At 46.3% G+C, this 14596-nt stretch overlaps 3 protein-coding genes across 3 annotated transcripts; 1 reads left to right on the top strand and 2 right to left on the bottom strand.

Annotated features, from left to right (window-relative positions):
• Positions 1-218: 218 nt before the first annotated feature.
• Positions 219-3436, bottom strand: N7498_004949 (alanine--tRNA ligase; the record flags this gene model as incomplete). The annotated part of the gene is made up of 6 exons (XM_058452011.1): positions 219-392; positions 458-2866; positions 2928-2963; positions 3026-3052; positions 3123-3268; positions 3343-3436. 6 exons carry the CDS (start codon positions 3434-3436, stop codon positions 219-221), a joined length of 2886 nt encoding a protein of 961 aa, XP_058308549.1.
• A 249-nt stretch (positions 3437-3685) lies between these two features.
• Positions 3686-4305, top strand: N7498_004948 (uncharacterized protein; the record flags this gene model as incomplete). Its single annotated transcript, XM_058452010.1, has 2 exons — positions 3686-3785; positions 3848-4305. The coding sequence occupies 2 exons, from the start codon at positions 3686-3688 to the stop codon at positions 4303-4305; spliced, it is 558 nt and encodes a 185-aa protein (XP_058308548.1).
• A 973-nt stretch (positions 4306-5278) lies between these two features.
• N7498_004947 (uncharacterized protein) lies at positions 5279-11461 on the bottom strand (the record flags this gene model as incomplete). Its single annotated transcript, XM_058452009.1, has 1 exon — positions 5279-11461. One exon carries the CDS (start codon positions 11459-11461, stop codon positions 5279-5281), a length of 6183 nt encoding a protein of 2060 aa, XP_058308547.1.
• Positions 11462-14596: the final 3135 nt, after the last annotated feature.

The raw sequence follows: 14596 nt of genomic DNA, 5'->3' as shown, positions 1-14596 counted from the left end.
AGTCCCCGGGAATATCTTCAATTTGATTTGGTACATCAGGACCTCTTCTTTTCCCCTTCATCAAACTAAGAGCGCTGAAGGGGCCACCGGAGGGCGCGGGACGCTCTTTTGTCTTCCTATTGCCAGGCCACAAGTAACACGGATCAAACCATGGTAAAAGCAGGCGCAAATGTTGAAACCAAAATCAATACAATAAAGCCTCTGGGTCCCTGCGTAATCTAGAGCTTGAATTTACTCAGGTAATCCGAAGCAAGCGAAATTGCTTCGTCGATTTTGTCCGGGTTGATGCCATTTCCAAGGGATGTCTGTCCCTTTCCTCCGGCCTTGCCGCCAACAGCACTGGAGACCACGGCAGCCCAGTCGCTCGCAGAAGCACCCTGGTCACCGAGTTCCTAAATCATCCAGATGTTAGTGACCAACCCCCTTCTCCAGCGGCATGAAATGGCGGCCGACTTACCTTGGACACGTAACAGCCGTGCGAAACCCGGCTCTGTTCGGAATCCACCGCCATCACATACACGTTCTTGTTCTGCATTTTTGACTTGACATGGTTGAGAGATTCGCTGACAGCCTTTGAACTTGCCGGCATCGGAAGCTTGACAACGAGCCACGAGGAGTTCTCATTCTCGGGAGACTGGAAGTAGGATGTGATCGTCTCCACAGCCTTCTTGGCCTCCAGCTTCTGCTGAGCTTTCTGGCCATCAAGAACCTGCTTGTTGATCGCCGTGAAGCGCTCACGGAACTTGGCCTTCCTGACAGCGGAGATTGTAAGCTGGTTGAGATCCACCTGAACCTGCTTGGTTTCACGCTCCTTTTCCGGGCCCAGGGGCATTGCGTCCAGGCGGTCGAGGCGCTTTCCAAACTCCCCGGCAACTCGCTGCACCTCATGGGCATCCTCCCCGGTGACAGCAATGATCCGGCGAATGCCCTTGGCAATGCCGTTCTCTTCCAGAATGATCAAATCTTTGATATCTCCGGTTTTTTGGACGTGAGTCCCGCCGCAGAATTCAATACTGACTTGCTCCCATCGTGGATCCTTCACGTTTCGCAAAATCTCTTCCAATTCGACACCGACGGAGACGACACGAACAGGGTCCGGGTATGTCTCACCGAAGACAGCCCTAACACCCGAGATTTGCTGAGCGGTTGCCAGTGGGACTTCCTGCGAATAGACGGCACAGTTCTGCCGAATGTACTCGGTGGACTTCGCCTCGATCTTCTCCAAATCAGAGTCAGACACTGCCGCCTTGTGAGAGAAATCAAACCGAAGCTTTTCGGCTGCCACAAGAGAGCCCTTCTGCTCAACACCACTACCCAAAACTTCTCTGAGGGCGAAATTGAGAATGTGAGTACCGGTATGGTTGTTCCTGATGGGCCAGCGACGGAGCTCATCGTATTCACAAATCACGGAGTCGCCCACGGAGAGGGCTCCGTACTTCATGAAACCCGTGTGGAGGACGTATCCTGCATAGACCTGAACATCGCCAACCTCAAGCTCAGCCTGTCCATCAATGATGATTCGACCACTATCGCTTTCCTGGCCACCTTGTTCGGCATAGAAATTGGTGCAGTCGAGGATAACACCCAGCTGCTCTCCATCGGGGGCTTTACCGGTGCTGTCGTAAAAGGCCTTTCCGTGGTAGATAGCTTTCACGCGAGCTGTGATGTTACCCTTGCCAAACTTGGCGGAATCGTCGGTTTTCTGGACATCGTTCATCTTCTCCAGCTTTGAGAGATCGTGAACATCGAGCTTGACGGAGGTTGCAGCAGCCTTCTTTTGGCCCTTACTGGCTTCCTTGGCCTTCAACCGTGCTTCCTCAAACTCGACATCATCGATGCGGAGGCCACGTTCCTCGGCCATGATCTGAGTCAGGTCGACGGGGAAGCCAAATGTATCATACAGCCTCCAAACGTCGGCACCATGGAGCTTGTCTGAGCCCTTGACTTTGGATTGTTGGGCGTACTGTTCAAACTGACGCTCTCCTCTGTCCAGGGTCTTAGCAAAAGAGAGCTCTTCCTCGTCCAGAATCTCCATCACGTCTTGCTGTTTTCTCTTTAATTCAGGGAACATGTCAGCCAGCTGGTCGACAACCGTTGGCACTAGTTTGGAGAAGAAATTGCCGATTTCGACCTGGAAGTACTTGCGAGCATAGCGAGAACCTCGTCGCAACACTCGACGAATCACGTAGCCACGACCCTCGTTGTTAGGAATAACACCGTCTGAGATGGCGAACATGAGCGTCCGGACGTGGTCTGCAACGACACGGTACGCGGTATCAATGCCATCGGTATCTTCGGCTCCAAACAACCCTCGATACTCCCGAGCTCCAGTCACATCCTGGATAGCTTGGAAGATTGGGGTGAAGACATCGGTGTCGTAATTTGAAGACTTGTCTTGGAGGATCGAAACAAGGCGCTCAAAGCCCATCCCAGTATCAACGTGCTTATTGGGTAGAGATCTCAAGCTACGGTCTGCCTCGCGGTTGTACTGGATGAAGACATTGTTCCAAATCTCCAGCACATTCGGATCGTCCTGGTTGACCAGGTGAGCGGCGTTGCGGCCACCAATCCGATCGTAGTGCACTTCACTGCAAGGCCCGCATGGACCTTGGTCGCCCATTTCCCAGAAATTGTCCTTCATGTTTCCAGGGAGAATGTGGGATTCGGGAACCCCCACTGATTTCCAGAGTTCCTTTGCCTCAAGGTCGGGCTCCAAGCCACCGGCCTCGTTGCCCTCGAAGTATGTAACGTAGAGACGGTCGGGCTGAAGTCCGTAGACTTTGGTCAAGAGGGTCCATGAATACGAAATTGCCTCCTTCTTGAAGTAGTCGCCGAAACTCCAGTTGCCGAGCATTTCGAAGAAGGTCTGTGGTGGATTGTTAGTTTCGTCTCGGATCAAACACTTAATAGCACCGGGCGATACTCACATGGTGGTAACTGTCCTTGCCCACGTCATCTAGGTCCTACACAAAGCTGGTCAGCAAGGGTAGAGTAGTATGGCATTCGAATGACTGATAACACTTACATTGTGTTTTCCGCCAGCACGCAAGCACTATAAGTTGCAGGTCAGCACCAATTTTACCCTCCTGATAAGAAAGAGTGGTCGAGTGGAGCGGTATTACCTTCTGCGAATTCACCGCACGCCGCAACTTTGCAAAGTCTGACTGCGGGTCCACGGTGCCCAAGAAAATGGACTTGAACTGGTTCATTCCAGCATTGGTGAAGAGTAGAGTCGGATCCGAGAGAGGGACCACGGGAGAAGATGGGACTGCCAGCGCAAAAGAGGGATTGTCAGATCAGCCAGGTCGGAGGTGGCGCAACGATCGCGGGGTCAAAACCTACCAAAGGTGTGCCCATTCTGTTTGAAATAATCGAGAAAGGTATCTCGGACCCGGTGCGCGGTCCATTCGGGACAAGAACCATTGTCGGAAGCCATCCTGGCAACGGTGCGAGACGAGGTGGGTGTGGTGTGGACAAAACGAGGAGGATGGAAGGTTCTGGGAAGTCGGCGCGCGAAGAGACGAGGATGAGTCAAAGCCAGTTCCCCCCCAAGAATCCCAGGAACCCGCATCGAGCAACCCGCGTTCCGCTGATAATGACCGGGCCCTGCTTCCCACGCCGTCGCAACCTTCTTCCCTAGCCGCAGTCTGGTCAGCGTTAAAAAACACAGGGGTGAGAGGTGTGGATGGCGCGGAGTGATGAGAAAACCAGCAAAAAGCGCCCCGCGGAAGGTGACCCCGACGGCGCGCAACCACTGACAAAGCGATTCGGGCGTCTCCAGATCGGTAGGTTGCCTTGGCGTGTGCGTGGTTGTGAATAATCAAGTTGACATTCTTGACTCGCGCAGATAACGATGTGTTCTCCGGTGCTCGGGCCAGTCGCGATGGCTCCCCATACCGGGGCTCCCCGAGTCAGGACGATGCGATGCTGTTAGACGACACCAAACATACGACCTACGTCCATAATCTGGACCATGAGTTAGCTGAGCCTGATCCTCCCGAAGATGGCCTAATCATTCTTCCACTCGCCGCGAAGATGATGTCCGTGCCGGAATCCATTCTATCGAACTCTTCGTCGATTGGCAAGGAACTGGTTCTATATACAGAGCCCGCCTCTCTGACAGTTCCCAAGGATAAGGATACCGTGCGAAAAGCCATCCTCGAATCAAGGGCCCGCGCCCGCGCAGGGATCAAACAACCTTCTGGCCAGCCGTCTGATGCCGGTTTACCATGGCCTAGCCACATTGCTTCTGACGCGACTACATCTTACAATGACGATCCGATGGACATTGATCTCGACCCTTAGGGGCCATGGCTTGCCTTGCGTATGCGGCTCTCGGCGATACATTCGCTGGCATACTGCCTTCGGTTTCACTTTACATTCGCATTTTAGCGTTTAGCGCAAGACTTCGGGAGTTTGGAAGGTATACGAATCTAAGTGAACCTCACCATTAGTGATTAGTATGGATGGAAATCTATGGTTTATATTTTTGGAATATATGTGTCATCGGCAACTGTTTATGTATATTTTTGATGGTAGGCGGTTCGTATAGAAGGTGATTTCATTTCTGGTCGCATCTCTTGCGATGAATCATCGCCTAGTAGTACCCCCAAGAAACTAGAGTGATGTTCCCTTACAATTCAAGTCCATGTACTTAGACTTGTTGTTGTATCCATCTCCAATAACCTATTATAACCCATTTCTGCATAAACAATTAGTAGTATCAATTCCTCTGAATTATATCTATAATGGGAAATATACTTATTAAAGCTAACTTATGTATTTTAATATTAGTAATAGCACCACATAGTTTTATCGAGGAATTGTGAGGCTAAAACATCCCACTTTTTCTCCATAATTTATATTTACACCATTTATGAGCTAAATATGTCACTCATGGCATTGATCTGAAGTGAAAAAGTACGCAATATAACTCAGGCGCAAACCGGCCAATAGCCGAAAGATTACAATCACCAATAGAGTCTTTGCTAAGTGTGCTTCAAGGCTGGTCGATATGATTATGGTTCGGGTTCGAAGAACTGCCTGTATTCGTGCAGGCACATTGGTACATTTTGAACGGTGGCTGGCCATCAAAAAACCACATAGTGTCTGTTCCATTTTGAAGATAAATGGAGGGGATCTGTTTTGTGATGAGACTTGTGTTATAATAAGGCCAGAGCCAGTAGACTAACCTCATTGTTGGGAAACATGATGTTCACTTTACCCTCAGTGCACTCCAGCATTCCTGTGGCTTCATGTCCAGACAGTCGACGGAGACCTACTCCATCTGCTCCCTCTTAAACAACTTCAAAATAAGCTCATTCTCAGACGCAGCAGCAATATCAATACTCGTTCTCTGTCTCCTATCCTCAGCCATAGGATCCAATCCCAAATCCATCAACCGCTTGAATTTTAACACGCCAACCCGTCCCGATCCCGGGTGATAATCCTGAAATGAATGTCTGAGATCCAATTTGATTCCAGCAAGGACATGAAGCAAGGTTGAGCCATTGTCACTCTTAGCAAAGAGATCGGCGCCAGACTTGAGGAAGAACTCGAATGCTTTGCCCTTATAAATCGGGCCTTTTTCGGCGAGCCATAGACCCTCGTTGCCATGTCTGACGAGTTCAAAGAGTGGAGTTTCTCCTTCGTTGTTACGGGTGTTGATGTCAAGGCCTGCTTGGAGGAATCTTTGAAAAAGCTCTTCATTCCAGTCACGTTTGCATTTGGCAAGGTGGTGGAGGGCTGATTGTCCTTCCTTATCTGGTAGGAATGGGTTTGCTCCATTGTCTAGCAAGAAGTTGATTAGGAAGTAACGGTCTGCACGAAGGGCATAATGAAGAGCAGTCTCATTGGCATTGTCAGTCATGTTTACCAGACTTGGGTTGGCCTCCAGGATGGTCTGAAGCATTGGGATATCAATGTTCGCATAGATTTCAGTCCTGATGTGATGTAGGATCGTTTTCCCCTCGATGTCCCGGGCTAGAACGTTGGCCCCGCGATTAACAAGTGCCTGAAAGCAGTTGATAGAGTTTGTTTTTGGGTTTGAGCCGTAGTCTTTGCCGAGATTCATGGATGCAGCTAAGAGCAGAGTGCAGCCACTCTCGTCACGGTGCTCGAGATTCAAAGACGGTAGACTGAAAAATGGTTCAAGGATCTTATCGCCCCTAAGAAGCTCGTGAATGACAGTTGTAGCCATGACTGGGAAATCAATGTCATCGGGTTTAATAATGGATGGGCCCCTGGTCTGTTTGTATCCCTGCTTGGAAAAGGTGGCATATGGATTTGCTCCGTACTTCAGGAGAACTTCCACCATTCGCTTTCTTGTCGAAAGTTCTATGCCCCGGTCTCCACGGTGAGCACTGTGCATGGCTGCTCCTAGCAGTGGCAAGGTTTCATCACCAAGGACTTTGAAGTCACCACTATCAATATTGTAACGAAGTACTCGTGGGAGGAGTTGGCTCGAAGTTGCATGTCCACCATGAGATAGTAAAGCTTCGAGGATCTCAACCTGCCCAATATCAAGAGCAGAGAGTACAGCTTTTGGGCTGACTTTGGCGCCGTGTGAAATCAACAATTTGATCATACTCAGATCGTCGCCAGCTGATGAAAGACATGAAACACCATCAGTATTAACTGCATTGACATCTGCACCAGCTTTGATGAGAGCCGTAGCAGCTTTTTTGGAAAATGGATGACCGGATTTGAGCGCAATAAGAAGAGGCGTTTCTTCTTCTAGGTTTCGAATGTTGATATCGGCACCCATTTTAAAAAAGTATGGCAACGCTTTGTCCACATGCCACCATAGCTTCCCAGCAGCAAGATCATGCAAAGCCCCTCTGGTAAATTTGGAACCTGGCTTTCCCTTATTATAAGTGTACTCAAAGCATTTAGCATTGATGTTAATCCCAAATTTTTCAACGACCAGCTTCAAAGTGTCTATATTGGGAAGTTGTCTTTCGCAAGCAGATATGACCAGCGGTTTATTATTTTGAAGCCTTTTCATCGTCTCGGAATTAGGGTCCAAGTGATCGAGATCAAGCTGGGTCGCCATCTCACGAGTACACACTCGGCTGAGAATTTCAGCAAATCCCCATCGAGCAAGCCTATTCAGCGGTATCGATGCCTTTTTATCAAAGACATCAAGGGTCATCCCTTCTGAGATTCTTTCGAACAAATCGTAATATCTCAAGGCAAGGGCATTTTTCAATGGTCGATTTTGTAAGGATGTAGCCTGTCTCTCTATCTGCTTGTTTTCCTCTTCGTCTTCAGCTCGGGGCTCACTCTTCTCTAGAGTCTCTCTCATTGCTTTGCGACGATTAATCGCGACAGATATTCTTCGATCTTGGTCAAACTTCTCGAGATAGGAGTTGTCTCCCCAATAGTTATAGGTCGAGGTCAAGAGGTCTCGTTTCGGCTGAGGCGGGAGATAAGAGATTGTATACCCATATTCGGGATTTGCAGCTGTTTTCCAAGCAAACCTGAGAGACTCGACATCGCTCTCAGGGTCAAGGCCATTCCTGAGAAGGAGGTCTACTATCTCATCCAAGCGCGTTGTATCATGCTCTGAATTTATCTCTCCAAAGGTGGGCTCGATATCATTGTCAGCGCGATCAGGGAATGGACGTGTCTCATCCTTCAGGGTCAGACCTGCTGCATTGAGACCCTTCTTTCGCGTTTGTCGCCCTCTTTCCCAAAATGGCATTCGAAGTTCCCAACGCGATGCTTCCTTTTCGTATTCAGCACACATTGCAAGAGCTGAGTGCTTGTGAATATCAAGAATCTTGACATCTACTCCCGCTTCAATCAGGGATTTTACGGTCTCAGGTCGACCAGAGCGACATGCATAATGAAGAGCAGTCCGCCCGTCTGCGTCTTGACTGTTCACAAATTCCAATCGGCTTTTCTCATCTAGGGATTGGGCTCGAGATAATATCATATCGACAATGCCAGACTGTCGTGCCCGCGCGGCAAGATGAAGGGCCGTCATTTTCTCACGAGTACTTGCTCGAATATCGGCACCAGCATTCAGAAGCTTGTGGAAAAATGCTTCAGAGACCGTAGCAGCGATGTGCAACGGCTGTATTCCCTTGTAGTCACTGGGTGTTGAAGATTCACAGATTCCAATGACATGATCAAGCAGCTCATAGGTTTCTTTTGATGAGTCGTCTCTCAAACAGACAGTATGCAGCACAGTCCGACCCTGATGATTACGTTGATTGATGTTCATACCCATCTCCATCAATTGCCGCAGTACATTTGGCTTGTTGTAGATTGAATGATCTGTGATAACTGCATGAAGTGGCGTGTTACCATGATAGTCTGATACCGAAGGGTCAAGACCCATGCTTTGGAGACGAGATAAGGCGTCGGGATTTCCAATCGCACGATGCCATAAAGTTTGTCCGCTGTAGCTTCGCGTATCAAGTTGGGCGCCCAGGCCGACGAGATGGCTCAGCATTGATGAAGAATCAGCCCCAAACCCTCTCTTTGATGATGGCACCTGAGCAGAAAGAACCGACTGGCCCTTATGATTTTGTGCCTCGAGATCTGCGCCGGCTAGAACAAGGCTTTTCAAGATGTTCTCTTTAACATCATGCTGCATTACATGCAGCGAAGTGTTTCCGGCATCGTTCTTTAGATTCGGATCTGCACCTGCAGACAGAAGCGCGTCAATCAGCTCGGAGTAGTGAGGCCCACGTCTTAGGGCCACATGCAAAGGTCCATTTCCTTGGAAATCGGTGGCATTCATATCGGGCTTGTATTTCAAAAAGAATATAATGCTGTTGTAGTGTACGTGGTCTTCAATGTAGCAAAGCAAAGGAGGCTTTCCATCCTTCTTTCTGGGCTTGTTGATGTTTACTTTCCGACTCGACACAAAGAGTGCTATGGCTTCATCTTTGAATGACCGAGTGGAGTGAAGAGGTGTCACTCCTTTATCATCCTCTGCAGTGGGATCTGCACCCGCCTCTAGCAAAGGCTTAATAAATTCGACAGCCCCCTCAATGGCGTAATGCAAAGCCGTCGAGCCGTCGGATGCTCGAAAATTGATATCCACACCAGCTTCGAGGAGAAGCTTCACACATTCCATGGGATGCTCACAGGACTTTTGTCTTTTGTTTGCATTGTTACACAGAGAATGAAGCGCTGTGAATCCCCTTTCAGGTTTGGAATCGAGATTCTCTCCTCTTGCGGGAGGTTCAGGGGGGCGAGATCTGGTTAAATAGCTGTTGTCGGGGCCTGCATTCCCGCAAAGCCTCATTGGAGACGCACCAGCCTTGACCAAGAGTTCAATTGACTTGAAGTCCTTGCTATTGCAAGCCAGAAATAGTGCTGTATTATTCTTCAGCTTTGCATCGACATCAATTCCAGGCTGCTTCAGTATTAACTCCACGATATTTGAGCGACCTTTCTCGGCTGCCCAATGCAGGGCCTTGAGCAGATCTTCCAATTTCAACAGCGGAACAAATTCGGCTACAGTCTGTAGATGACCAGAATGGCACGCATACATCAACGGTGTTTGACCTTTGGTACTGGGACCAGAAGGACCAATGCAACAGCCCATTCCACCTCTGCGTATGTCTTCCTTTGTCTTTGGCGTCATGGGATCAGCTCCGGCAGCAAGTAAGACTTTAACAACATCGACACGGTTCAATTTGGCGGCTCCGTGCAGTGGCTTTAGCCCTTCGCTTCCTTCAACATTGATATCAGCTCCATGTTCAATGAATATCTGAACAACATCTGCGAAGCCGTTTGACGCTGCCCGGAATATTGGCAGCTCATCAGGATTCATGTCCTCAAAGTCATTCCTCGATAAAAGATGCTTTGCAAATTGAGCTAGACCAGTTTCGGCGACGATTTTTAACGGTGTGATGTCGTTAATTTGGAGGCGAGGCCAGGCTAAATTCATCCAAGCATGGGTTGTCTCGGCGAGAAATTTATCAAGGTCATTGTAGAATTTTTCCATATCTTCACCCGACGTCTCTGCACCAAGAGCATGCTTGTCCCAGTTCTTTGCGGCGTACTCCAGGAATGGGAACTCTAATCGAAGTTCACGCTCTCTTTTCTGTTGTGGATTCTCGTGATCCAATACAGTAAGGCTTTGTTTTGGGATTCTTTTGGTCACCTCTACGTTGTTGAAGCGTCCTTCTTGCATGTAGTATAAACATGCGACAGCAAGGTTTGAATTTGTTGGACCTGCTTCAAGGATGGGATACCAAGAGCTGTCTGAGGATTTCGATCTGGTATAACCCTTGAGGAATTCGGTAAACGAGTGATGGATCACCGAAACAGTCTCATCTGGCAAGATTTCCAGAAGTGGCCCGCAAGCAGATCTGACCAAGTCTTTTGTTTCCTTCAAGGTTCGACTGCCGTCTGAATCTCGTGTATTTATCATTTCAGCAATCTCCAGGAGTCGGAGTGGGCGTGTCGCATGTGTGGCAAACTGAAGAATAAGCAGCTGGAGCTCAAAGGGAACATTTGATCGCCGAGAGTGCTCTTGCAGTAGTTCATTATACATGGTGTTGAGATCCATTGGCAATGCTTTGAGAACCTCTCGCACATCCGCATCTGGTTCAAGGAAGGCATCCATGGAGATTTTTGCATAGAGAAACATTCCGTTCGCTCGACCGGGGATCGCTTCTTCAATAACACTCCAGTGCTCTTTGGCGATGGATGAACCACGAAGTCTATACTGGACATATGCTTGGATGTCGCGATCAACCATCATTTCTTCGAGTCGGATTTGAGGGATAGAAATCATGGATGATCTCAAAGATCTCTCCAACCGGGCCACCGGGCGCGAGGTCATTAAAACCTTGATATTCTTTGGATGCCAACGGCCAAGCTCAACCAACACGTTGAGAAAGTCATCATTTCCGATGTCCATCTCATCCAAAGCATCTGTCACACAATAGGCATTGGTGAGTCCACTCAATGCCATCTTGAGGTCATCCCATAGATCCATTGGTGACAAGCTATCGAGAGACCGCCCGCCTTTGACATCTCGATTAAGTTTAACCTGTAACGGGGGACTGTAATCCAGAATTTGACACAGCCAGTCTCGTAAAGCAACGATGGGCTTGTGATTGGCGTAGATGATCTGTCGGAAGAAAAAATAGATCACTGGAACATTCATATCCTGTAGTTGTTTGATTATAGAAGCAGCCATGACGGACTTTCCGGAGCCGGGTATGCCTTTGATCCATAGCAAGCCGTTGTCGCCAGAGTGCCATTGCTGGTAGACTGGGGTTGAAGTGAGCCAAGCGCCAGTCCCAAGTAGATGCGAGGCACGATGCCTAGAATATTCGCTTCTTTCAAAGTCGTATGGAGTTGGCTGAAGCCATTTTGTGATTTCAGCGAGATCTTTTGCTGGTAGGGGAAGTATGTTGTCCGAGTTGAAATCCCGGACCTCTCCTGGAGGAACCACGACGGTTTCGCCGTCAGAGTCTGATAGAGACATGATTCGAAATTTTAGTTCGAAGACAGGTTCTCCAGATTCAGTAGGCAAAGAGGCGGTTTTGAAGAGGCTGGGCGGGGCAAGTATGGAGACAAGGCCGTGAGGCTTAACTGGGCATGGGCCATGTCTTAGCGCTTACCATAATTCAAGGGTATGCAACTCGGTTAGAAAAGTAGTGCCTAGGTGGCTTTGTGACCCACGTCATCTGAGTCATTAATAGGCATCTTCAATATTCTCGTCTGCAAGTACCATCGCTTAAGCAGATGGGTGATGTAACATGTGAAGTGCGGGAGTTATCTCACCCCCGCATCCGCACACAGCTGCGAAACCCGTTCTGAATGATGAAATGACGCATTATCCATAACCACAACAGATTTAGGTTCAGGCCATCGTCCACAGTGCTGAAGAAGCTGTGCTAAAAAGTCTTCAAACACAGTGGCATCGGTTGCACCGCGGAATACACGCGAGAGAATAATCCCGTCCTGAGTGTACGACGGCAGTATCTAGTACCGCTGGTCGCGATAGAACTGTGATACCTGTAGGGGCGCCACGCCGAGTGGTAACTAGTGTTGGGTGGCTAGCACCCACAGAAGCACGTGAGGACTACACACGTGACCAAAGCGGTTGCCTATCACACCGCACAGATAGCTTTTCCAATGAGATCAGACTTTATGACCCCATCATCCAACAACTAGCCTATACGCCTGAACCCAGCCCTCTTATCGCATCTAGATTCATCAACATAAACTAGATTATACGATGGAAAATCAGACTAGTTGTGGAGGTAAATTCCTCGCAGATCGGTATTACACTCCGTTGCATGCTTCCGGGCCGTCGTTTTAGACCAACCTTTGGCTACAAGGGCTCTTCTAATGCTAGAGATTGTGATCATGGTGTGGAACTCATCCTAGAGGAAGACAGCCATCTCATCGAGGTATAGGCCCGGTTTTTCCGACAGGTAATCGCAGAGCGCGTCGATCATAAGCGGTGTTACGGTTGGTTTCCGACCTATACGAGTTGGGGGTGCGTAGACGCTGCCGAACTGCCGCAAGTTTCTGCGAATATTCATGATCGTGACCTTGCTGCATTCGGCTTCTTCGGCCATTTGAGTTGTGGTTAGTGACTGGCACTCTATTATGTCATGGATGAGATGCAGCTTTGAGGGGGGAAGTCTCGGGGCCATATTGCAAGCCTAGTCAGTGTAGGATGTCGCTCAAGAGGAATTTACAGGGGAGGAAGTCTGCTGCTAAGGGGAGAAGAGAAGACGGGTTGAGTGGTATTGTATGTATTGGCGTTTCCTGTAAGTTACACCAGATCAGGTCCCGGCACGTTATGTAAAATACAATTCCTATTTTAAGAACCAGGGGATCGATGGGGTTACTATATCTGGACTAGCGTGTTTCAAAGTGGGGTTCGGGAATGAAAGTCTAAGAGTGTAGAGGTAAATCTGATTTCGAATTCTACTGTATCTTGTGAGTGTCCGAACAGCACCGAAGATAGATAGATTTCATCACAATGGGATAGACAATGTTCAATAGAAATCGATCAAAATTAGTGAAATTGGTGTGTATGTTTAATGGGTGCCAGATTGTTGCTACTATTAAAAGAATAATAGAGTAGTCCTAAAGTATAATTATTAATTAAAGAATTAGGCTTACTCCTAGAGAGAGAGACTAGTTAATAGTTATATAGAGTAATATAAAGAACTAAGTTCTTCCTTAGGAGTTTATAGCTATAATTAGTATTTTCTAGATATTATAGAAAGAGGTATTAAGATAATTTATAGTCTTAATAATAAGTTCTATAAATTTAGTCTATTTAAAATCGTAATATTATATAAATTAATAGCTAACTATATTAATCTTAATATAGCTATTAAAGTCTATAAGTATTTTATACTATTTTAGATAATAATTGTCGGGATTAGTAGTATAGAAAATAAGAGAGATAAATAAATGCCTAAGGGTCCCTATGCGGTAGGGCAGTCCTTAGAATAAATATTTAAAGAGAGAAATACTACCTCCCGTAGAGGTGGGCTACTACTGCGGCGTAGTAGCTTACCCTAGGAAGATGGATGAAGATAAGGATAATAAGAGAGAATCTCTCTAGTCTGCTCTAATAGAGAGGAAGGGTAGTGAGAGGAGAATTAAGATAAAAGCTCTTATTCAATTTAGTCTAGTTTTTGAGTTATATTTATAGACAAAAATATTTAGTTTTATATAAAATGAATGGCCTAATTGCTTAAGGTTATAGACGTCATAAAGTGAGGGGTAGGTCTTATAACCTTGTCTTATGACTAGGTCTTATAACCTAGGCTAATGTAAAGAGAAAGTATAGTAAAGGCTGAAGTGAGGGTAAAGTGAGAGAAAAGTGAGAGATAATTAGAAGATTAGATAAAGGCGGTGAGAGATAGCAGAACGGGAACTTCAGCGGGAACTTCTATATTAAATTGGAAGCTCTGGAAATCTACAGTTATAAATGCAGACACCTAAAATCCTAACAATAATTATAATAATTAGAGTATAAAAGTAAATAAAAGTCTCTACTTACAGATATTAAATTATTATTATAAAGTTTATACTAATTTAAGGTTATTTCCTAGCTATTCTATACTTTATATAATAATCTAGATCTGAATATAATAAGGGTAGTCTAGTTTAAAATAGTTAAGACTATTATAAATAAAGTACTTAAGAATAGAATTACTTTATCTAGCTATATTTTATAAATAATATAGAGGGTTTCTAGATTATATTAATTATCTTAGATCTTAGTTACTTCCCTTTAAAGGATAATAATTATAAGACCTAGATTAATTAGATCTAAGGTATTTAGGGTCTTAATCCTATTATAATATTATATTAGTATTATTATTATAAAGGCGTTTAGGTACTAAAATAGACTAAATAAGATTCTAATCATATATTATTATAATAATTATTTTATCTTAAGTTTTTAATAAAAGGATACTAAAACTTAAGATAGCCCTTTTTAATTAAGATTATAACTTTATAAAAAATATAAAAATATAATTTAACTCTAATTTATAGTCTAGATATTACTCTCTACTATAAATATAGAAATAGAATTTATAAGGATCTTAGTATAATAACTAAAAAGCTTTTTTAATGTAGTCTT

The sequence above is a fragment of the Penicillium cinerascens genome (genome assembly GCF_028974065.1).
Source record: "Penicillium cinerascens strain IBT 15544 chromosome Unknown contig_5_segment0_segment0, whole genome shotgun sequence".
Classification (NCBI taxonomy): Eukaryota; Fungi; Ascomycota; class Eurotiomycetes; order Eurotiales; family Aspergillaceae; genus Penicillium; species Penicillium cinerascens.
Note: the sequence above shows the minus strand (reverse complement) of the source record. Positions and strands in the feature narration are given on the sequence as shown.